General features: G+C 62.8%; 2 protein-coding genes across 6 annotated transcripts; both read right to left on the minus strand.

The window, feature by feature from the left end:
* Positions 1-11,126: 11,126 nt before the first annotated feature.
* SLURP2 (secreted LY6/PLAUR domain containing 2) lies at positions 11,127-17,886 on the minus strand. Of its 3 annotated transcripts, none has more exons than XM_010329926.3 (3): positions 15,489-17,886; positions 11,816-11,914; positions 11,127-11,523 (listed from the first exon to the last, which is right to left on the minus strand). In XM_010329926.3, exons 1-3 carry the CDS (start codon positions 15,538-15,540, stop codon positions 11,387-11,389), a joined length of 288 nt encoding a protein of 95 aa, XP_010328228.1. In that variant the 5' UTR covers positions 15,541-17,886; the 3' UTR covers positions 11,127-11,386. The 3 variants fall into 3 exon arrangements, with proteins under 3 accessions (XP_010328228.1, XP_010328227.2, XP_039320736.1); XM_010329925.3 differs by lacking the exon at positions 15,489-17,886 and adding an exon at positions 12,676-13,864; XM_039464802.2 differs by lacking the exon at positions 15,489-17,886 and having other exon boundaries at positions 11,816-12,760.
* Positions 17,887-20,090: 2,204 nt separating this feature from the next.
* LYNX1 (Ly6/neurotoxin 1) lies at positions 20,091-22,252 on the minus strand. 3 transcript variants are annotated; one of them, XM_010329802.3, is made up of 4 exons: positions 22,045-22,252; positions 20,869-21,057; positions 20,559-20,660; positions 20,091-20,382 (listed from the first exon to the last, which is right to left on the minus strand). In XM_010329802.3, the coding sequence occupies exons 2-4, from the start codon at positions 20,918-20,920 to the stop codon at positions 20,186-20,188; spliced, it is 351 nt and encodes a 116-aa protein (XP_010328104.1). In that variant the 5' UTR covers positions 20,921-21,057; positions 22,045-22,252; the 3' UTR covers positions 20,091-20,185. The 3 variants fall into 3 exon arrangements, with proteins under 3 accessions (XP_010328104.1, XP_010328105.1, NP_001266926.1); XM_010329803.3 differs by lacking the exon at positions 22,045-22,252 and adding an exon at positions 21,851-21,950; NM_001279997.1 differs by lacking the exon at positions 22,045-22,252 and having other exon boundaries at positions 20,186-20,382; positions 20,869-20,920.
* Positions 22,253-22,893: the final 641 nt, after the last annotated feature.

Genomic DNA, 22,893 nt, shown 5'->3' on the forward strand with positions numbered 1-22,893 from the left:
GTGAAGACCCCACCCAGGCTGGCCTCCGGTAACTCCCCACCTTTCACTGCAGCTCCTCCCACCCCCACCCCACACGCCTGGGACCCTCCCCGTGCCTTCCTCATTCCTCCAGTACCAGCCTGGTCTCCTCCCTGCCCCTTCCTGGCCCCTCCAGCTCTCCACCCCCGCCGCCGTGGCCTGGGGCTGCCCCCTTTCCCTTTGTGGGGACCCTCCTCAAGACTCCTAAACACCCTGTGCTGCGGATCTTCGCCCCACTCCCCTCTGGCTCACGCCAGGCAGCCCAGGGACTCCCCCCCACCGACCCGCTATCTGGAAGGGGACAGGGACGGTGGCAGGCCACCCTTGCCTGCTGGTTCCTCAGGTATCCCTCCTGCCTCAGGCCACCTGTGTTCCAGGGGAGAGCCCGCTGCTGGAGCTTCCCAGACTCTGGGCTGGAATGTTCCCGGGAGGACCGTGGCCCCACGTCTGATTTCCTTCGAGTGGTCAGGCTGGGTGTCAGGGGTCTGGGACTGAGCCCCACCCCGACAGCCAGCTACAGGGTTTGCTCAGAGGCTTAAGGAGGCAAATGCCAAAAACTACCGTGTGAGCAGAGAAGGTCCTAGTTGGAGAGTGGGGTTGGGAGAAGCCGGGGTCGCCTTGCGGGCGCTAATCCCAGGCCCCTTGGCTGCCTGCTGGTCCGACACCTCAACCTCCAACCTCCCGATAAGGCTGCCCTCAGGCGGTGCTCGCCAGGCCTCCTTGCAGGTAAGGAAATGGAGGGATCGTTCCTTGCCCGCGGCTCAGACAGGAGACAGTGGCTTTGGGTTGGGGTGACTCCAGGTGTCTCCTGCTCAGCTCCCCGCTCCCCCGACAGACACCCCCGCAGAATGCTTGCACCAGCCTCCCCAGGTAGTGTCTGGCCTGTGGTCCTGCCACCCCGGCCCAAGGCCTGCAGCTGCCAGTGTGGAGGGTTGGGGGGACTAAGCCCTTGACAGCAGCCTGCGTCTTCCTGGGGCCTGGCGTTCAAGGCCATGATCTCACTGAGCTACGCCCAGCCCGGGCACCCGAATCCCACCCCCTCCTGGTCTTCACTCCTGCTGTTCCCACTGCCAGGAATGCCCTTCCCTCTCCTTCACCAGCCCCAGTGGCTGAAATTCCATCTCTGGGAGACTGCACTCTCCTGCCTGCACCCCCTCCCCGCCATGGCCCTTTTAGGGTCCCCAGGCTCTCCTTCTGGATCAGCTGTCTGGGATCTGGTCTTTGGCCCAGTGGCTGGGACAGCCTGTGTCTCCTGAGTACTAGGTGGGGGCAGAGCGTTCAGAGGTGGTGACGGGGGCACCCAGGATTCCTTAGCACCCCACTTGTGTCAAAGACTCGGCCTAGCGGATCTCACTTTTCCTCACTGTAGCGCTGGAGGCTCACAGTGCAAATGAATTTATTTTGCATAAGGGAACTGTGGCTCTGAGAAGCAATTGACTTAGGCCAGGCCGCCCAGCCTGGGCTGGGTGAAGGCCGCGCAGCAGCGAGCCTGTCTGGTTTTGCCTGGGTGGTGCCACTCAGCCACAGTGCAATGGGCCGTAGATGCCGGGCGCAGCTAACCGGATTAGACACCCCACCCTACACACCCTGGGTTCCTCTTGAGGCCTGACCCAATTCCTCTGCCATGGCATGGCCCAACTCCTTCCTGTCCTCAGACCCAGGGGCCCCACCTGTGCCTTCTACCCAGAACACACGCCTGGCCCCCAGGCATTCAGCTCTTCCTAGAATTTCTGCCTGACCCTTGCTGGAAAGATCCAGGCTAAGCCTTTCTGCAAAGTTTCAGCTCTTGATTGGGGTGTGGAAAAATGTGACCCAGCCAGGGTCTGGGCTGGCTCTGGCTGGGAGGACTGTGTTCTGAGAGGGCCACACCCTTCTCTCCTCAGGTCCACCAGGAAATTCTGGGTCAGGGCTCAGTGTATGATCAAGATCGGGGCTCAGCACGTAACAAATGTCAGGGATCAGCTTCTGACTAAGATCAGGGCTTAGCAGGTAAAAAAAATGTCAGGGCTCAGCTTGAGACCAGGATCAGGGCTCAGTGTGTGATCAGGAGCAGGGTTCAGCATGTAACAAATGCCAGGGCTCAGCTTGTGACCAGGATCAGGGCTCAGTGTGTGATCAGGAGCAGGGTTCAGCATGTAACAAATGCCAGGGCTCAGCTTGTGACCAGGATCAGGGCTCAGTGTGTGATCAGGAGCAGGGTTCAGCATGTAACAAATGCCAGGGCTCAGCTTGTGACCAGGATCAGGGCTCAGTGTGTGATCAGGAGCATGACTCAGCATGAAACAAATGCCAGGGTTCAGCTTGAGACCAGGATCAGGGCTCAGTGTGTGATCAAGAGCAGGGCTCAGCATGCAACAAATGTCAGAGCTCAACTTGTGAGTTGGATTGGGATCAGTGTGTAACCAGGATCAGGCTCAGTGTGGGACCAGGGGTGGACTCCACGCATAGTAATGCCGCCGCTAAACTGAGAAATTGTCAGGCTGCCACCGGAGCTGCTGACTTCAAGAAGTCACCCCTGAAGTGTGACCCAGGGATCAGATGGGACCCTGGCACCTGCTCCCATGCCACTGCCCGTTTTCTGGGCACACTGGACCCTGCTGTGAGGCCCTTCTCCAGAGCTTTCCCCAGATCCCTCTCCATGGCCAGGGTGAAGATTCAAGTCTGTCACCTAGAGGAACTCAGGTGGGGGAGGACAGCAGTGAGCAAGGCCACACCCCGCTCCCTGGAAGTTTCTGCTGACAGGTCGCTGGGTCGGATGGTCGCCAGGGTGGGCTGGGCAGCTCAGCTTCCATGCTCTACCATGTCCCATGCTACCAGGGTCTGGCCATGGCCACCTGTGTCCCATCATCACCCCGTGTTCTGTGTCCGCCCAGGCCCTGTGCCTGTCAGTGTCCTGTGGTCGCCCCCACTCACTGTCTCACTCTTTCTGTTTTCACGCTTGGTGTTGCTCCTGGGTCACCCCCAGGCTACAATGCAGGTTTGGGCTGAGGCATAATCATCTCAAAGTCCCCGAAGCAGAGGTGCTCACAGCATAAAACAGCACCCATTTTTAGCTCCGGTCTTTCTCCCCATGTGGGTTCGGCTGGACTCTCTGCTTAGAGTCCCACAGGCCACAGTCAAGGTGTGGCTGGGCTGGACTCCAGCCTGGAGGCTCCGGGAGGAATCTTCGTCCAGGCTTAGTTGGGCGTTGGCAGAATCCGGGACCTTGAGGTTGCAGGGCTGACGACTCTGTGTCCCTGCTGGCATCCGCGGAGGCTGCTCTCTGCCCTGGGGCCCCGTTCCTCCTTGGGTGACCCCTCCGCCCACCGGTCAGCCACATGTACTGCGCCCTCCGCCAGCGTCAGTCTCTGCCTTCCCAGCATGTCACTGGCAGACATGCTCCATGCCTGGCTGCATCTTGCACCAAACAGTAAAAGCCCGGCGTGTGTCACGCTCCCTGCAAGTGTGACGTTCACCGGAGGCGGCTTCTGGCATCTGCCCTTGCTTTCTCTCCCTCCCGCCCTCACGATGAAGCCTCGCGCTGTCCCCAAGCCTCACCTCACTGCCCATGGCCACCTCATCCCAAAGGAGGGTTTTGGAAGCTCACTGTGGCTGCCCATCTTCTTGGCTGATGGGACCCTCTGAGACTGGATGAACAGCTCCAGAATCTGGCCCTTGAGGGTCACCTGCAGGGGGTGCCTTCTGATGGGTCCTGAGGGAAGACTCTGGGCACGAGGCCCCACACCCACTGCTCATCAGGGAGGCGGTGGGCTGGGGCCTGTGCGGGAGCCAATGCCTTCACGTGAACACCTCCGCAAGGTGGCCTGCGGCCGGGACGCCCCGTGAGCCAGGACCTTGTGTGGCCAGCGGAGAAGTGGCTGCCTTGCCTGGATTCCCACCTTCCATATTCAAGAACTAGAAGCCGCCCCTGGACTCCAGGCCCCTGGGAAAGGGAGCTGTGGCTCTCCAGCCCTGCAGCCCCAGGCGGTGCCCTGGCACGGTTGGGGTGGAGGCCTGGGTCTTCCACCAACACCAGCTGAGCTCCCCGCTGGCCCCAAGCCACAGTGAGGTGCCACCAGGGCAGCACCGGCTACCTCTCGCCTGCACCCAGGACGCCCTGCCTGTGCCCAGCCCCGCCGGCTCTTGTGGTGTCTTCTCCTCCATCCTGTCACCCTGTCCATGTTTTTTTTTTTTTTTTTTTTTTTTTAAAGGCGGTGTTTCACCATGTTGGTCAGGCTGGTCTTGAACTCCCGACCTCAGGTGATCCGCCTGTCTTGGCCTCCAAAGCCATCCACGTTTTGTGCTGTGAGCACCTCTGCTTTGGGGCAGGAGTCCCCTGGCCCACGTGGGAGGCTGTGGCCAAGCCTAGGGCGGTTTCTGATGACGTTAGTATGGAGCGGCCTCATTTGTCTTCCTGCCTTAAAAAGAGGAACTCGTCCATGTGGGCAGCTTCCTGGGTGTGCCGGGAGAATGAAGTGTCAAAAGTGCAGGCCCCGCAGGGCGCGGTGGCTCACGCCTGTAATCTCAGCACTTTGGGAGGCCGAGGCATGTGGGAGGTCAGGAGTTCCAGACCAGCCTGGCCAACATGGCAAAACCCCGTCTCTACTAAAAATGCAAAATTTAACCAGATGTGGTGGTACGAGCCTGTAATTCCAGCTACTTGGGAGGCTGAGGCAGGAGAATCACGTGAACCTGGGAGATGGAGGTTGCAGTGAGCTGAGATTGCACCATTGCACTCCAGCCTGGGTGATAGAGGGAGACTCCATCTAAAAAAATAAATATATATATAAAGTTCAGGCCTGGGGCACCCTTCCAGGCTGGGTGCCAGGAAGGCTCAGGAAGGGCTGTCTGTGTCCTGTCAGGCCTGGGAGCTGCCTGGAAGGAGACAGGTTTAGAGTGCTGAGTGGACAGGAGACAGTCCTGCGTGACACACAGAGCCCTGCAGGAGCCGGCACTGCTCCCTCTGTGGCCTCACCCCTGCACAGTCCTGAGTGACACACGGAGCCCTGTAGGAGCCAGCTCTGCTCCCTCTGTGGCCTCGCTGAGACACGGTCCTGCATGACACACGGAGCCCTGCAGGAGCCGGCTCTGCTCCCTCTGTGGCCTCGCTGAGACACAGTCCTGCGTGACACACGGAGCCCTGCAGGAGCCGGCTCTGCTCTCTCTGTGGCCTTACCCCTGCACAGTCCTGAGTGACACACGGAGCCCTGCAGGAGCCAGCTCTGCTCCCTCTGTGGCCTCGCTGAGACACGGTCCTGCGTGACACACGGAGCCCTGCAGGAGCCGGCTCTGCTCCCTCTGTGGCCTCGCTGAGACACAGTCCTGCGTGACACACGGAGCCCTGCAGGAGCCGGCTCTGCTCCCTCTGTGGCCTTACCCCTGCACAGTCCTGAGTGACACACGGAGCCCTGCAGGAGCCGGCTCTGCTCCCTCTGTGGCCTTACCCCTGCACAGTCCTGAGTGACACACGGAGCCCTGCAGGAGCCGGCTCTGCTCCCTCTGTGGCCTTGCCCCTGCACAGTCCTGCGTGACACACGGAGCCCTGCAGGAGCCGGCTCTGCTCCCTCTGTGGCCTTGCCCCTGCACAGTCCTGAGTGACACACGGAGCCCTGCAGGAGCCGGCTCTGCTCCCTCTGTGGCCTCGCCCCTGCACAGTCCTGAGTGACACACGGAGCCCTGCAGGAGCCGGCACTGCTCCCTCTGTGGCCTCACCCCTGCACAGTCCTGAGTGACACACGGAGCCCTGCAGGAGCCAGCTCTGCTCCCTCTGTGGCCTCGCTGAGACACAGTCCTGCGTGACACACGGAGCCCTGCAGGAGCCAGCTCTGCTCCCTCTGTGGCCTTACCCCTGCACAGTCCTGCGTGACACACGGAGCCCTGCAGGAGCCGGCTCTGCTCCCTCTGTGGCCTCGCTGAGACACAGTCCTGCGTGACACACGGAGCCCTGCAGGAGCCGGCTCTGCTCCCTCTGTGGCCTTACCCCTGCACAGTCCTGCGTGACACACGGAGCCCTGCAGGAGCCGGCTCTGCTCCCTCTGTGGCCTCGCTGAGACACAGTCCTGCGTGACACACGGAGCCCTGCAGGAGCCGGCTCTGCTCCCTCTGTGGCCTCGCCCCTGCACAGTCCTGAGTGACACACGGAGCCCTGCAGGAGCCGGCTCTGCTCCCTCTGTGGCCTTGCCCCTGCACAGTCCTCCCAATTTATGCTGGCAACCCCCACCTTCACCAGAGCCCGGGGGAGTCCTCTCTGTGTCTAGCCCCAGGGCTGGGGCGCCTTCCTCCTCAGCCGCCCTCGGGGTGGTCTCCTCCTCGAAGTTTCAAGGGCAGCCCCACCTGGGGGATGGCTCTCCCGGTCACCCTCCTGAGGGGCTCTAGCAGGGCAGACCAACGGCTCTCAAAGCAACGTTTCTGTTTGAAAAGAAGCGGAGGCACAAGCAGCCCCAAGGGTTGTGTGTCGGAGGGAGGTCTCCCGCGTCCTTCCAAAAGGGATGTGTCCTACAGGGCCAGCCTCGGCACTCACGGAGGCGAGGTCGTCCAGTTTCAGGATGAGGAAACTGGGGAACGTCTGTCTGCGCACGTTCTTTGTGCCACCGTTAGGAGCAGGGGGCTTGTTCACAATGAGAACGCATGCCAGCTCCCTGCCCACGGGGCTGCTGTCCATGGGAAACACGACCTTCTTTTCTTTCTTTTCTTTTGAGACAGAATCTCGCTCTGCCACCCAGGCTGGAGTGCGGCTCACTGTAGCCTTGGCCTCCAGGGTTCAAGTGATTCTCCTGCCTCAGCCTCCCGAGCAGCTGGGATTACAGGCACACGCCACCACACCTGGCTAACTTTAGTATTTTGGGTAGAGACAGGGTTTCACCATGATGGCCAGGCTGGTCTTGAACTCCTGACTTCAAGGGATCCCTCCCCCTCAGTCTCCCAAATTGCTGGGACTGTAGGTGTGACACCGCCCCCGGCCTAGACCAGGACTTTCCAGGCTGCATCTCTGGTCCTGCACTCACGCTTCCAGGAAGATAAAGCAGCAAATAGCTGTCACTTACTGAGGATCTTCCTAAAAGGCCTGGTGACTCTTCAGTAGAAACCGTAAGGGGGCACCTCAAGACTCAGCACCTGTAGCCTCAGAATTCTAAACTACGTTTTCAGAATCCCGGCTCAACCCTAACCAAGTCCCCACCTTGGAAGACCTACCTCATTTCAGACTCCAGCCCCAGGAGTGCTGGGGAGCACTGGGGTGACCTGCCCTTGGGTCTTTGGCAACGTTTTAGGGAGCCAGCATTCACCCCAATGCTCGTGGCATCTTGCAGTTCCGTGGCCAGGGCTGATTTGTCCTGTGCGGCCGCATCTGTGATGGCGCAGAGGCTGGTCCGCGTCCCTTCTCGCCACGCGGCCCCGCTGCGGTCCCGCGCGGGGTTTGCAAGGCTGCTTGGTGTCTCTCTGATTCCAAGTGCGGTTCAATTTCTTCTCCTTGGCTTGGCCACTTGATGGCTTTTTCTCTGAACACGCGGCTCATATCTGTTGTTCTTTGGTGATCCGGAAGGGTTATTTATCGTAAACCAAAAATAAAATTCTAAGGGACCCCAACCATCTGAATGGACCCTCTTCTCGGCTAGGGTACCCAAAGTGAGCCTGAAAAACTGGTTCGGGCCATGACGGGAAAGGGCCGGACGGCCTCCTTATCCCCCTCTCTCTAGGAATTCGGGGAGGCGGAGCAGCTCTGTGGTCGACACAGACCTTCAGTCTGATGAGAAACAGGTACCACCTCCTCTCGGAAGCCCGCTACCCGGAGGCTTCACCTGTTGCTAAAACCCTGGTCTCCGCAACCCTCATCATCAGACATTCCTTTCTGTGGACTCCAGGTCTTTAGACAATCTTAACACTTTCAACCAATTGCCAATCAGAAAATTTTTAAATCCACCTGAAACCTGCAGCCCCCCGCCCCGTCCCCTGGAGGTGCCCGCCTTTCCAGATGGACCCGAATACATCTTCCATGTATTTGACGGACGTCTTCAGTCTCCCTAAAATGTGTGAAACTAGACTATGCCCAGCCACCTTGGACACATGTTCGCAGGGTCTTCTGTGTCATGGGCTATGGCCCCTCATTTTGGCTCAGAATAAATGTCTTCAAATATTTCACAGCGTTCGACTCTTTCCATGGACGCGATGCGCGGAGGGAATCGTGTGTTACGTGCATGGGGCCCATTTCTTAGCTTGTCTTGTCTTTCAGTTTGTTTACAGTATTCTTAACTTAGTTTTTTAGATTTTTAGGTAGTTTTTATGAATTCCAATCCAGTTTTGTGTCTTGTATTTCTTTTTCTAAAATTTTCAATAGCTTTATCAAATATCCTTCGTGAGCATGCAGCCCCCCGGCGAAGTGTGTAACTCAGCGGTTTTTAGTACACGAAGTTTGGGCCCATTTTCATCATCCTGAAAAGAAACCCTGAATGCTGTAGCCCCATCGTGGCCCCATTCCTGTGAGACCGTGAAATGCTTATTTTGTGAGATTGTGAGATGGATATTTCGGTTTCCTGACACACAGCTCCTAACACCCTTGGAATCTCCGGAGTGACAAGGGCGTCTTTTGTACACTAACGAGCGGACTGGTGACTGGGGGTCTCCAGGGAGCCTTGCGATGGGGGCCGGCAGGATTAGCGGGCTGGGGCTCCAGCCCCACCCCCAGCCTTCAGGGGAGGGGAGGGGGCTGCAGGTTGGGTTGATCAGTGGCTGGTGGTTTGATCAATCATGCCTACGTAATGAAGCCTCCTCAGTAAATTTCCCAAAGGGACAGGGTTCAGGGAGCTTCCGGGAGCAGAATTCTCGCAGGTGCCTGGAGATGGTTCCAGGAGGGCCCGGGAGCTCTTCGCCCTCGTGCCCTGGGTCTCCTCCCCAGGCTGTGTGCCCGCACCTTCATCACAGCCTGGGTCATAAATGGGTAAACGCAGCTCAGTGTGTCCCTGCGTCCTGTGAGCCGCTCCAGCAGATCAGCAAACCTGAAGAGGGGGCCGTGGGAACCCTGAGTCACGGCAGGTGGGTCGGAAGCACAGGCCACACCTGGGGCTTTTGACTGGCATTGGAAGTAAGGCTCGTGGCAGGGGACTCGACCCGAGGGATCTGACGTGACCTCCATGCGGATGGCTCAGAACTGAGTTGAGAACACCCAGCCGGTGTCCACTGCAGGCTGGGCTGTTCGCCGGTGGAGAGAAATACACACACGCCTTGGTGATGGGGTGAAGTCCTGTACCGCCTGAGAGTAGGAAAAGCACACTGGTTTTTCCCTGTTTCTTTTTGTTTGTTTTTAAAGATGCAGGCTCACTCTGTGGCCCAGGCTGGAGTACAGTGGCGTGATCGCAGCTCACTACAACCTCTGCCTCCCAGGTTTAAGGGATTGTCCTGCCTCAGGCTCCCCTGTAGCTGGAATTACAGACATGTGTCACCACGCCTGGCTAATTTTTGTGTTTTTTGTGGAGACAGGGTCTCACCATGTTGCCCAGGCTGGTCTCAAACTCCTGACCTCAGGTGATCCACCCTCCTTGGCCTCCCAATGCGCTGGGATTACAGGCGCGAGCCGCCGCTCGCAGCTTCTCCCTGTTTCTTAATAACCGCCACCGCTCCCTGGCAACCACCCACCCCCTTTTCCTCCCTGTAGCGCTCCCTGTTCAGGCCACTTCTTGGCCTGTGTTGTGTGGCTTCTGTCACGCAGCGTCGTGTTTCCAAGGCCCCCATTTTTGGTGTGGATGGCGCTCTGTTCCTTTACATGGCTGAATGACAGTCCGTGGTGTGTCTCTGCGGCTCCGTCATCAGCTGATGGGCACTTGGGCTTTTCCACCCTTTGCCCGCCGTGCAAACGTTTGTGCACAGGCTTCTGTGTGGCCACGTGTTCGCTTCTCTTGGGCTGGGCCTAGGGGTGGAACGGCTGTGTTTACAGTGACTCTGTGTCCAATCCGTTCTGGAATGTGTCTCGCTTTTCTGTTCTGCATTGTCTAGCATTTAAAAATCTCCTCTTTTTACATGGAGACCTCTGATTCAGCTGGAATGCCTTTGGCGAGGGCGCTGAGGATCCAACCTGACCCTGTTCCCTCCGCAGTGCCCAGCGGCAGTGGCTGCCCGCGTGCCCCATCCCTCCCCCGCAGATCTGGGAAGCACTCCATTGTCACCTTGATTCTTGGGCTTATCTGGGCATCTCCAGGGCCCGGTTTGTGTCTTCCTCTGCGTCCTACACCTAACTGTGGGTGGCCCCACCTGGGACACCCCCGCCTCGTGGAGCAGCCTGACAATGGCCTCAGATGATTTCTCATGAGAACTTTGCCAAGGTGAGAACAAGAAACACCACAGGAAGGGCCTGGCAGTGGTGTCTTGGCAGGTGCTAACTCGGTGTGTGGGGGGGGGGCAGGGGGAGGGAGGGAGGGAGCCGTGTCCTGCAGTGTTGACTCGCCTTGGAGAGTCTCTTCGACGGCAGTACCGGCCTTACGTGGGGGTCTTCTTCAGCCTTGGCGCCGGAAGCTCGGCCATGACACGATGTTTGTCTAGTGAAAAACAGCTTCCACGTCCACCCTGCGGTGGGTGACCACAGCTGCCATCACCTCAGCCGGATTCATCCCACTCCAGCATCACTCCCCAGGGCCCTGCCCTGCGTGCTGGGTACCCAGTGGCCCAGAGGGGCTGGCGGTAGTGTTTCCTGCCAGAACTGAGGGGCAGGCCGGACCACTGGCCCAGGGGTTCTATGAGGGTGAGGATGCCCGCCTCGCCCCTCTTCCCTCCATCTTCCCTCCCTATCCAGAAGACCTGCTGCAGCTGTCTTTGTCAAGGGCCCCCCTCCCGCCTCCACCCTGCACATCCTCCACGTCTCTGCTGGGACGTTCCACCTCCCGCTCCGGGGTGGGGGCTCCTCGTGGGACCCAGCTCCACCTTCCACTGTGGCTGCTTCAGGAGCAGCAGCTGCCTGGTGGGCCTGGGCCCTGTGCCCTTCAGGCCTGATGGTTGGCTGGAGGCGGGAGGGCCTGTTTGTGACGAGGGCAGGTGGGGGAGGGGTGGGAGGGTTTAGCCTGGGGTGAGGGAGCAAGGCACCCCCCCATCCACTCCACTCCACCCCCAAGCCCAGGATGGCGGGGGCTCCACGCTCACTGGACAGCTTGTGTCAAGTGATCCAATCACATTTTATTGCGGGGAGGTCAGGACTGGGAGGGCTGGCAGGCTTGAAGGGCCCCGGGCTTGGACAGCAGCAGACTTAAGCAGGACTCCATGAAGGACTTCCCGAGGACAGGGGGTGCTGGATGGTGACTGCAGAGGCCGGGAGTGTGGTCTGGCCAGGCTCGAGGGAGGGTGGCCCTGAGCGCCAGGCCTGGGGTGGGGCTGTGGGGCGGAGCATCCAGGTCCTGGAGGAGGGCGGCCGTCACTGTTGGTTGCAGAGGTTGGACTGGCAGCAAGCGATGGACACATAGGGGCCCAGGCCCAGGCCGCGAATATCGGGGCAGCCCCTGTGGCACGACTTGGTGACCAGAGGCAAGTCCCCGGGGTTGTTCAGGCCCCCTGAGTGGGCAGGAGAGAAACCATGGAGCCCCCTGAGGCTCTGATTTGCCCAGACCCCGCCGCCCCATCGGCCGCAGAGCTAGGGTCAGATGCCCCAGGTACATGAAGCATGCGGGCACTTCTGGGGCAGACTGGCGGCCCTTGCTCATGCCCTTTCCCGGGCATGGGTGGGGACACTGCCCTCTGTGCTTCTGACATCCTGGGGGCCTGGATCAGGCTCTGTCCCCCTCTGAGCCCACATCTTCCCATCTGGGCAAGAAGGCTGTGGGCAGCCTGCAAAGTCCCCACTCACGGGTGGCAGTAGTGACGCAGTGTGTGGAGTCCCTGGGGCATCTGAACTCGCGGGAGCACCCTCCGAAGCCCTGGCACTGGTGACACCACATGGCTTGAGCTGTAGCCGTGGGCATGGGGACAGACAGGACAGAAACGGGGCGGGAGGCAGGTGTGGGCCACTTCTGCAGTGACGGCACCCACTCAGTCTCCCAACCCTGTGATTCGCCCCTCTCAGGAGCCGGGCCCCTGTCCCTCATCCTGGGGTGCCAGCTGTCCCTGCGGCTGGAGCCAGCTGGTTGCATCCTTGCCCGGGTAGGAGTCTCGGGCAGGTGGGGCCAGGCAGTGTGATGTCCCAGGGGAGTGGGGGTGCAGCAGCCTGGGCTGTTTGGGGCCCTGGGTGGGGTGCGGGGGGAGGTGGGGGGCCCTGAGACACGATCTCTGCCCACTGTTGCCTCCAGGCACTGAGCAGGACGCTTGAGACCCCCGGGACTGGATTCTGGTGGCTGAGACAATGGGGCCGCTCCTGCCTCCACAGGGCGCCCAGGGCAAGGGCGACCAGGACATGGCAGCGCCCGAGCAGCAGCGGGGAGCGGAAGCTCTGCCTCACTTTACCCAGGAGGACGGTGAGCTCGGGGGACACTTGTTCTTCCGCCAGCGCTGCTGTGGTCTGCCCAGCCGCCCTCTCTGCTGTGGGCACCGCCCCACCCCCGAGGCCCGCCAGTCCGCCTGGGCACCCCAGCAAGGGGCCTCCCTGCCTGCTCTCTGGCCCTCTGCGTCCCTGTCTCTGTCCTCTCCTCCCAGGTCACCTCCCTCCATTTCCCAGCCTCAAACCCCCTCCCTCCCTCCCTCGCTCCCTGTCCTCACCCCCTGTTCACACACCCAGGACTGGGTAAACAGAGTCCCTAATGCCTGCTGGCCCTGGGCCTGCTCCCTCTGCATAGAGCCTGCAGGGTGGCGGGGCGGACGGCGTGACCATGGGACGTGAGGGCTACTGTGTCACGGACATCGGCGGGCGTGGGCCCCGGCTTCCTCTCGAGCGCTGCCCAGGCAGCCCAGCCTCGGGACGCCCTGTCCCCTCTCTGCCGGGCTGCCCCCGCCTCACGGTTGCCAAAGGTGGAGAAGGGCCGGCGTCGGCCGCAGTCAGCCCAGCTCCACGCCCGGGTTCCGGTCCGCGTGGCACTGCACGCACCGGCGCTGAGCCGACTCAGACCTCAGCGCATGCCAGGCCCTGCCAGAGTCCTCCGGTCGCCCCTGGGTCCTGAGGGTGGAATCCCCCACCGAGGCACCACGGAGAGGGTGACACAGACGGGAAGTTTCCACCACGGCTGGCAGCTGCCATCAGCTTTGGTCCCTCTGCCAGCCCCAGAGAGCAAGCTGAGACCACACCTTCCAGCAAGAAACGTGGTGACAGCTGCCTCCAAGCCCCGCCCTGCCGCTTCCCACCAAAGTGGCTTGAAGCTCCCCTTGGCTGTCACATCCAACCTAGTGACAGCCAATAAGCCGGACATGCTCTGCCGGACACTGGCTCTCACAGACCACAGCTGGTTGGGGTGAGGGGTAGCAGGGAAGACAGGCAGGAGGCTGGGGCACCGGAAGGAAGAGGTGAGGATATGTGTGCCCAAGGGTGCCATGGAGAGAACCAGCCCCTGCCTGCCCCCCTGCACACACCCACCCTCCCAACGCCTCCCTGGCTTCAAACTTGCTGCTCCTTCTGCCCACTGAGCAAACAAGCCCTAGTGTAAATGCCACCTCCTCCAGAAAGGCCTCATAGGTTTCCAGGGCAGAGTAAACAGACCCAACTCTGACACACCCAACGTGAGCTGCATCGTCCTGCCCCAGCTGTTGCATGTGACTGTGCTCAGGGCTCCCTCCTCACCCCCACCCAAGCATGAGGGCCTCTGAGGCAGGGTGGGGGGTTCTACCCACTCCTCAGTGCTCCCTCCCCTGCATGCAATGGGGCCCAGGAGAGGCTTGCAGGATGAATGAATTCCGGGGGTGGGGGTGTTCAGCCTGGGTCATCAAGAAAAATAATTCTGTCCCTTATCAGAGGGTTTTCATTTTCATCAATGAGATTCTGAGGGAGGCAGAGAAAATTTTAGCTTCAAACAGGAAAGGCTGCTCGATGGTGACTGAGGGGACACAGGGACAGTGTTCAGACTGGTGCCTGACACACGGGGAGAGAGGAGGGAGGCAGGGCGGGGATGTTGGGGGGAGAAGAGGCGGGAGGAGGAGAGGAAAGAAGGAGGGGAAGGAGTGAGAAGGAAGTGGGGGGATCGGCAGGTGAGGGAAGGGGCAGGAAAAGCTGGAGGGAAAACGGGGCGGTGGGATGGGCTCCGGCTGCCGCTGCGTGGCTGGCGGCGGGTCTCCCCCTCTGGGGACCCCTGTGCTGGCTCTGAAGCAGGCTGGCCCCTCAGGGAGATCGTGCCGTCCGTGGGTGGCAGAGAGCAGACACCAAGCAACGACGGGGGATGTGGGTGCCCCTGAGAGAGGCTCCCCCGTCCTCCAGCTGGAAGAGCAGTGAGACAGCCTGGGCTTGTTCCTCGAGGGGCAGGTGGGATTTCAGCAGGGAGGGGCCTCTGGGTCCGAGGGGAGTCCGTGGGCACGGGGCATCCAGGCGGAGCCTCCTGTGATGTGCCGCTCCCGGCCCTGGTGGCCACACGACCACGTGTCCAGCCCTGATGGTGATAAAGGCTTTCTCCAGGTCACCCTGAGCCCCCAAGCTCCCCCAGTGCGTCTGGGACCTTCCGCACAGAGCCGGTCTCCCCTCCTGACCCTGCGGCAGTCCTCAGAGCAGTGGCTCAGCCTCTCATAGGCCAGGAGGGCGCCCCTGGGGACGGAGACTGGAGGTATGCGAGGCACCTGAGCCCGCTCAGGGACTCTGACATCCGCTGCCTGCTCACGCAGGGCCTGGGGGGATCGGGCTGCCCAAGACCTCCCACCCGATGCCAGGGAAGCAGAGCTCGGCCCCTGGGGAGCTGGGCTGGGTTTCCGGGTGGGGTGGTGGGAAGATCAAGGGGCCAGCTGGTTTTGTTGAGGCCTCAGGGTGGGGGAGAAGATGCCTTGCCAAGAGAGAGTGCCCGGCCCTGCTGGGGATGCCAAGGCCAGGTGTGCACGGCTGTGCTGAGGGGTCACCCTGTGGGTCCCCCAGGAAGGCCCTGGGCCAAGGGATCTGAAGTTGGGGGGATGGGGCCAGCCGTAGTGGACTCGGGCACTGTGGGGGCGAGGGTTGGGGATGGGGAGTGGGTAAAATCGCCCAGGGAAACAGGGGGCAGAGGAGAGGACTCAGGAGGCGGGACTGCAGACCGGCGAGCAGAGGGACCTGGTTTTCCTGGGGGAGGGAGGAGGGAGTCCAGGGAGACAAGCCAGCCGGAGGCCAGGCCCAGGAGGGCTGGAGGGGCACATTCAGAGCGCGCGGGCAAAGGTGCGCGTGGGAGGGAGCCATTGTGGACGGAGGGGGTCTCGGGAGAGGAAGGGAGGTTTGAGCCAAGGGCTGTGCACCCTGAGAAGTGTGGGGGTCAGTGCGGGGGCTGGGGCTGAGCTGGACGGGCCTGTGGGATTCCAGGAGGCCTTGGGAGGACAGCTGCCACTGACAGCTGGTGGGAGGACAGGAACGGGCTCTCCAAGGTGGCATCGCAGCCCAGGGCTGGGGGACAGGGGTTGGGCGAGAGCAGGTGGACCAGCCCCGGACTCACCCAGCGGCAGGCTCAGGACGGCGGCCAGCAGGAGCCCCTGGTGCAGCTGCATGTTCTCCTGGCGAGGTGGGGCTCTGGGCACCCTGGCCGGCTGCCTTATACCTGCTGGCACCCCGCCTGGCCCTCACCCGCGCAACAGACTCTGCGGGTCTGAGTCACCCGGCAGCCAGACTTAGCCAAGGAGCCGGGCCGGGGTCCAGGCAGTCTGAGGCCAAGCTTAGGCCTCCGGGCGGGCCTGTGGAACCTCATGAGCCATCTTTCCTTGTCCATAAGTAGGGATAACCCTGGGTGATGGGATGGAGGATCCCATAAAATGGCCTGGCACCAGGCAGACGACCGCCACAAGCCGGTCTCCTCAGCGGCTGGGAAGGAGGGTCTGGCACCAGCCACCAGCCCACCCCTTCCTCTCAAAATGCACCTGAGGCTCAGGGCTGGGTGGAAGCCGGAGACTGGAGACTGTCACCTGTACCCCACCCTCGAGGGAGCTGGATGACAAGACCTCCTCCAGAGGGGCCAGAACTTTCCCACCTCGTCCCTCCCAGGGCTGGGAGAGCGGAGGGAGCGCGACGTGAGCAGCCTCTCCGTCTTCTGTACCAGCGCTCACGGCCATTGTCACACTGTGACTAATGCCCCAGGATCTGTGCGCAGGAGTTGGTGGGGGGGCGGGCAGAAGGGCCCTTGGTAATAAAAGGGGCCCCAAGGATAAAGTAAGAGTCCGGAAGGGACAGCCGGGACAGCGGGAGCCATTGGCGGTTCCTCCAAAGGCTGGAGAGGGACTGGGGCCCCAAAGGGCCTGTCTGCAGCGAGTCAGCCCTGGCAACCAGGGGCCTCTGTGTGTCTCTCGGGCTGCCCACATGGCTTCCGTCCGCACTTCTGTCTGGGGGGCTCCTTAGGGTTGGAAGGTGGGCCCAGGAGGAGGGAGATGTTGAAAGAGGGGCAGGCAGGTGCAGGCCCTCCGTCCCGGGGAGTTGAGAAGCTGGAGTCGGGAGCTAGGTAGCCAGAGAGGTCAGAGACGGTGGGATGGGGTCCTGGGGTCCTGGGGTCCTGGGGTCCCGTCCCCCTTACCCAGCACCCCCAGCCTTCCCCAGGGGCTTGTCTGCCCCTAGATGGCATGGGGGCTCGGCCTCTCTCCCACAGAACTGGGGGCAATACTCGGCAAGCCTCAGGAGCCCAGCCTGTCTCCCTTCCAGGCCTGGCTTTGGGGACAGGCCAGGCCTGGAGGAGGCAGGAAAAGCCCGGGGCCTGGCGGGTGGGGTGGACGGGAGAGCAGCTTCGTGGAGGCCGGAGGGCCCGCCCAGCCAGGCTGGAAAGGCGAGTCCTGAGCTCAGGCCGAGGCAGTGGGGCTGCAGCGAGACGGGAATCTGTTCATTTATTCACTGCTCAGTGAGACGCTGGCTGGACCTCTCCTGGGTGCTGGGAACATGGTGGGCCAGGGAGAGAGCGACCTGGGGGTGGAGGTCCACATCCTGGTTAGGGTTAGGGTTAGGGCTAGGGTTAGGGCAAGCATGAGCAGCAGGGCATGGCCCTGGGAAGCACCTGGACCCCAGGACATAAGACAAGAGGGAGAGACGCCATCCATTCAGCTGACACCTATGCCCATCAGAGTAGCAGAACCAAGCACCCACAGAAAAGCCTGGCATGTCCGACATGGGGGCCTCTCTGCTGCTTCTGACCGCTTTCAGAGTTTTAGAATTTTGAACCTAATCACCTTCATGAGAGAAGGCGAATCAGGCACTACCTGGGAGCCGGCCTGGCCCCACTTCCCCGGGACCCCCACGTGGAGGAAGCCTGCCCAGGGCCGCAGCCCCGCCCCTCACAGACCCTAGGCCAGACCGGGGCTCCTCCCGGAGCTGGTTTCCTTGCCGATGCTGGGAAAGGTCCCATGTCCCACCCCAGGGTCACCACCTGCAGCTCTCACTTCTCCTTAGTGGCTGATTCCAGTTCCCAGGAGAAGGTATAACATCTAGGGAGCCAGAGCCCCCCAAGCAGCCACTCCTGAGCCGCTCGGGAACTTCCAGGACGCACAGACAGCGGCACGGATAGCCCTGGGCATGTACCCCATCAAGGGACCCTCGGTTCTGCCGGCGAGATACCTTGAAGTGGGAACTGGACCCCCGGGGTGGCCGGCGCCCCTCCCTCTACTCCCACTTAGGCTGGCACCCACAGGCAGCGCCGAGGCTTACCCTACGACCCAGGGCTTCTCAAACCTCCCGTTCCACGTTGCTTCTTCTAAGCTTTCCATTTTGTAAACTCACCTACCCCTTCGCAGGCTTGGGGGTCCAAGGAACCCCAGCTGGTGGGAGAAGCGGCTACGCCGTGGTGCCTGGGTGGTGAGAGGGCCAGGAGGCACTACTGGGGGCAGCTGTTTCACCTCCCTGTGCCTCAGTTTCCTCCCCATCAAGGGAGCAGGATAATGGCTCCCATCTCGCAGGGCTTCTGGACAGTGCTCAGAGCCACAGTGCAGTGGGGGGGCCCACATCCGCCGCCACCTTGATGAACACAGCGGGACCAGTGGACTGGTGTGGCCTCCGCTGGCACTGCTGCCCGGACCCCGCTGCACACTGTGCACTCCCCACGAGCGGGCCTGGCCAGCACTCGCCGAGTGCCTACTGTGTGCTCTGTGCCAGGTGCCCAGGGCAGGCCAGCCACACAGAATGGTCTGTGGCGCTGGGGACAGTGCTGTCAGTGTGGAGCTGGGGCAGGTCAGGGTGGGGGAACGGTGGACAGATGGAGGCAGGAGGCAGGGGTGAGAAACTGCCCACCCCACCCCTCAACACCCCGGCACTCACAGCTAAGGCAGCTCCTTGCTCTCTGCTCCCGCTGAGCCCCGCGTGGCCAGGCCTCCTCCCCATTACCCCACTGAGCCATGAGACAGGGAGGACCTGATCGTGGAGCCCCTCCCAGCCCTGGCCCAGGAAGTCACCCGACTGGACAAGAGGCTTGCACACAGCGGTGACTGCTCCCAGGCCTCCCACGGACAGGGAGCCTTTGGGGCTGGGGGCGCCCAAAGCCACTTCCCTCCCAGCAAACATCGCAAGGCCTTGCCGGCTGCAGCTGAGAGGCCTCAGGAGGCAGCTGGCATCCTCGCAGCCGCCCCGGGCCAGGCCTGCTCTGGGGGTGGGGGGGAAGGGAGTGCTGGCAGCAGCTCCTTCCCAGCTCTTGGCCTGTATGACGTCCCTCTTCCCTCTGGGGAGTCACATTCCTCCCATTCCAGGCCCGTTCCCACACTGCCCCCCTCTGGTCCTCATGTCAGCCCAGGAGCACCACGCAGGCCTGCAGGCAGACTGGCTGCAAGGAGACCCCGGGCTGCAGACTCCTCCCCCCTCCCCCGGGGTCCCACGCCAAAGCTCTCCAGAAGCAATTTCCAGCAGGGGCTCCCCTGACCAGGGCCACACTTTGGGTCAGGGGCAGTCACTGCGTGGACGTCTGTTTCCATCCTGCCCACACAGGACGGCTTGAAGCGCTTGGAGGGCTCCTCCGAGGACAGCAGAGCCGGGGGCACTGGTCCGGCGGGGGCCTCGGGGCAGCGTGACTGATGGCCCCCACTGGCCCCAGTCCCTGGGAGTCCCTGGGAGTCCCCACCCCCAACTGGGGCTTCCGCCCCGCCCTCCCTGCCAAAGCAGTCCCAGGTGCAGGGCGCTGGGGCACCCAGTCACTGACCCAGTCCTGCTGTGGGGAGGGGCTGGGCCTCCGCGCTCCCCACCCCCGCCCTCTCGTGGCCACAAGAGGGCGGCACGCTCCCACCTCCCCACGCCCTCGCCTGCCCCAGGCTGCTCCCGACCCCTGGCCCATGGGTGCAGCCCCCAGCCCTGCTCCGCCAGGCCCTGCTGTGGTTGGGGACCAGGCCTCAGCAGGCCACCTGCCCGGCCCTGCCCCTTTCCCTCCCTGCCCTGAATAGCGCTGGCCTGGGCAGCGACCAGGTCACACCAAATATAGCCCAGCTCCTGCCAGCCTCAGGCCCGGCGCCCTCCCTGTGAGGGGGCGGGAAAGGTCAAGGGTTTTGACGGGGCAAGGGGACACAGACCCCTTTACCGGACCCGGAAAAGCCTCTGCAGCTTCGGGGGTCTTGGGGGCCTGCTGAGGCAGAGCCGCCCCCTCCCCTGCCAGGGGTGGCTCCCAGGCAGCCTGGCAGCCTTCCGAGCACGGGGACGGTGCCCAAGGCCTTCCTCCCACAGCCGGACCCCGCACCCGCCGGGCAGCTCCTGGCCTCACGAGGAAGCATGGCAGCGGTCCTTGGCCTGGAAGAGCCCTTCCTCCTGAGTCCCCCCGGGTTCCTCGTCTTCCCTGCCCCAGCACAGCCTGGGCAGGCGGAGGCAGGGCCTTCCCGGAAGGTGGGCTTGGTCACAGCACCCATCTGCCCAGTGCTCCTCGCCTGACTGGGCCCCTCCCCATAAACAGCACTGTGCCAGAAGCCCCCAGCCCCGGACAGGCGAGGGGCTGAGCCCACCAAGGCCAGACACTTTTGGGACCCCACACATCAGCCTTTAGGAAGCCAAAGGTCAAGGCCTGGAAGTGAGGTCGCGTGGTGGTTGGGGGAGAGGCGGCCAGGGTCAGGCGTCCTCTTGCCCACAGGCCCAGGTCCTGGGCATGGCTGAGGAGGTCCAGGGAGGGCGGAGGGTGAGGCGGGGCCAGCGGGGCGGACGGTGCAGCGGCGTCTCCCGAGAGCTTTGTTCTTGACTGGGTCTGCCTGGGGGGCTTTAGAGCAAACCCCAGAGGGTGGCCAGGAGGATGGGGGCCAGGGCCAGGGTCGCTGGGGCCGCAAAGCCGGCGCCGTTACAGAGATCGTATTGGCAGCAAGAGGTGGTGGATGCGTGCTTGGAGTAGCCATCGTACACGGTCTCGAAGCAGCTGGGTACGCAGGACTTGCTCACCTTCATCCTGGTGGGGGTGTAGTCTGCAGGGGGGTGGGTTGGTGAGCCAGCTCCCCGTAGAGGGCCGGGGGCACAGCCGGCCCCACCCCAGCATGCAAGGCCTTGAGGGAACGGCCCTCAGGACCCGACATGCTCAGGGGCAGGGCAGAACCTCCCCGCGTGCTCCCCAGGCAGGGCCATGCGGGGCCTGCAGACTCACAGGTGCGTGTGGTCATGCAGTAGGCAACCATAGCCGGGCAGCGCATCGGGTTGAAGCAATTGTCTCCGTTGTAGGCACACACGTGGCAGTCCAGGGCCTGGGCTGGGCCGGCAGATGGGTGGGAAGGGAACGGGGGTCACAGAACATGAGAGTCCCCTCCTCCGGCCACCAGACCCCAGTCCATCACCGTCCCCAGGGCAGGGGGCTGGAAGGAGGGGTGGCTGCTGGGAATTCTGGCCTCTTTCCCTACTTTCAGCCCACCCGCCCTCAACATGGGCCTGTCCATCCCTCTGTCCTTTGTCCAACTTACCCAGAGGTAGGCCGATGAGGGCCACCAGGAACAGGGTGAGCAGGGGAGTCATGGCTGCAGGCAGGAGGGCAGCGTGGAAGTGGGAAGGTGGACGGCAGACAGCCCTGGATCCAGCTCAGGGTGGTGCACGGAGGACGTGGGGCTGGGCCTGCCTCCCACAGCTGCCGGTCTAGCGGGAGTGCCACGGCCCTGCACAGCAGGGGGCAAAGACAGGTGGTCAGTGCTGGGCCCTGAAGGACCCATGGGGGCCTGGGCAGGGATGAGGGTGGGCAGAGGGGCCACCCGGGTGTCAGGGAAGGTTTCCCAGAGGAGGAGACACTTGGGATGGGACAGGAGGGGAGAAGAGGTGAGGTCATTCCAATCAGAGAGCAGCACCTCAAAAGCTCAAAACAGCCTGTAGCGTGGACAGGGGAGGGATGGGAGGAGGATGAGGGGCAGTGCCAGAGCAGGAGTGGGCGTGGGCAGTGCTAAGGGGAGGCAGAGGGGCCTTAAATACCAGCCCCAAACAAGGGCCTCACCCAGGGGATGGTTGCTGCAGAGGTCCTATGGGAGCTGGTCCTCACCCCCATCCCACACAGGGCCCTGGGGACCGATGACTGGCCATGGCAGGACTGGGCCCAAGGCCTGGGTCTCTTCTTGCTGTTTCCCTCCCCTCTGCTCCTGGGGTGTCCCTACTTGGTGCCCCTTCTTCCAGGAAGACCTCCAGAGCCCTGGTTAGGGCCGTCTGGGTCCTCGGCCACTGCAGAAGCTCCCAGCAGTCATGAGCTGTGCCCAGCTTGTGGGGAATGCATTTTCAGCGCCCCCTGGGAGGGCACTTGGGCCAGACCGGAAGAAGCAGGCTGAGTCTGGTGTTTGGAATGGGATGTCTCCCCTCTGGAAAGAGGTTTACAGCGGGGAGGTGGGGGCTGGATTATGATTTCCCCATCCTCCGCCGGGATACTCAGCCGTCGATCCCCGTCCTGGAGGACTAAATTAGACTTACCCGTCCTGAAAACAACAAATCTGTTTTTCATGACACATTTGCCAGGCCAACCCCAGGATGCCAAAGGCCAGAGTCGGGCGAGGCCTGCGGCTTGGAGCTTCCCGCCCCCTCTCGGAGAGCCCCGCCCCAAAGACTGCAGTCCCGGGTCGAGGGGAGGGCCCTGGGCGCGAGCAGAGCTATTAGGGTGACCTCACCTGTGACCTTCACCACCTTGAGGCACCGCCGCGCCTGGGAGTCCCCGCGGCCGTTCGCCAGTAGGTCCCTCCCTCGGTCAGATCGTACGCGCGTCTGTACACCCCGCAGCACCCGTGCCGCATCGCCAGATGCCCACTGCAGGCCCAGCCCCAGTCCCGGCCCCGGAACAGCCCACCAAGCGGAGCTCACCGCAGGCCCCGCCCCGGCCCCGCCCCTTCCCCACCTCCGCCCCACCTCCCAAGCCACTAACCAACCTGAGATCACCGCAGGCCCCGCCCCGGCCCCGCCTCCCAAGCCACTCACCAACCTGAGATCACCACAGGCCCCGCCCCTGCCCCGCCTCCGTGGCTACCCACCAAAGCGAGCTCACCGCAGGCCCCGTCCCGGCCCCGCCTCCCAAGCCATTCACCAACCCGAGCTCACCACAGGCCCCGCCCCTTCCTCGCCTCCTGCGCTACCCACCAGGCCGAGCTCACCGCAGGCCCCGCCCCGGCCCCACCCCGGCCCCGCCTCCCAAGCCACTCACCAACCCCACCACAGGCCCCGCCCCTGCCCCGCCTCCTGCGCTACCCACCAGGCCAAGCTCAACGCAGGCCCCGCCCCGGCCCCACCCCTGCCCCGCCTCCCAAGCCACTCACCAACCCGATATTACCACAGGCCCCCGCCCCTTCCCCTCCTCTTAAGCCACTCACAACCTGAAATCACCACAGGCCCCGCCCCTTCCCCGCCTCCTGGGCACCCACAAAGCCGAGCTCACCGAAGGCCCCGCCCCCGGCCGGCCGGCTCGCCGGGAGAGCGCTGGGACCCCGAAGCCAGCCCAGGCACCCGTATCTCCGACGCGGAGGCCG

Source organism: Saimiri boliviensis, chromosome 15 (assembly GCF_048565385.1).
Source record: "Saimiri boliviensis isolate mSaiBol1 chromosome 15, mSaiBol1.pri, whole genome shotgun sequence".
In the NCBI taxonomy this organism is placed as follows: Eukaryota; Metazoa; Chordata; class Mammalia; order Primates; family Cebidae; genus Saimiri; species Saimiri boliviensis.

Coding starts and splice junctions, on each gene's coding strand:
- SLURP2 (XM_039464802.2), bottom strand. CDS start 12,098: ATGCAACCAGCTGGCTCCAGCCGCAGGGACAGCTGGCACCCCAGGATG. Junction 11,524..11,815: donor CTGCGTCACTACTGCCACCC/GTGAGTGGGGAC, acceptor CTGCCCACTCAG/GGGGCCTGAACAACCCCGGG.
- LYNX1 (XM_010329802.3), bottom strand. CDS start 20,920: ATGACTCCCCTGCTCACCCTGTTCCTGGTGGCCCTCATCGGCCTACCT. Junction 20,661..20,868: donor CCTCATCGGCCTACCTCTGG/GTAAGTTGGACA, acceptor CTGCCGGCCCAG/CCCAGGCCCTGGACTGCCAC. Junction 20,383..20,558: donor CTGCATGACCACACGCACCT/GTGAGTCTGCAG, acceptor ACCCCCCTGCAG/ACTACACCCCCACCAGGATG.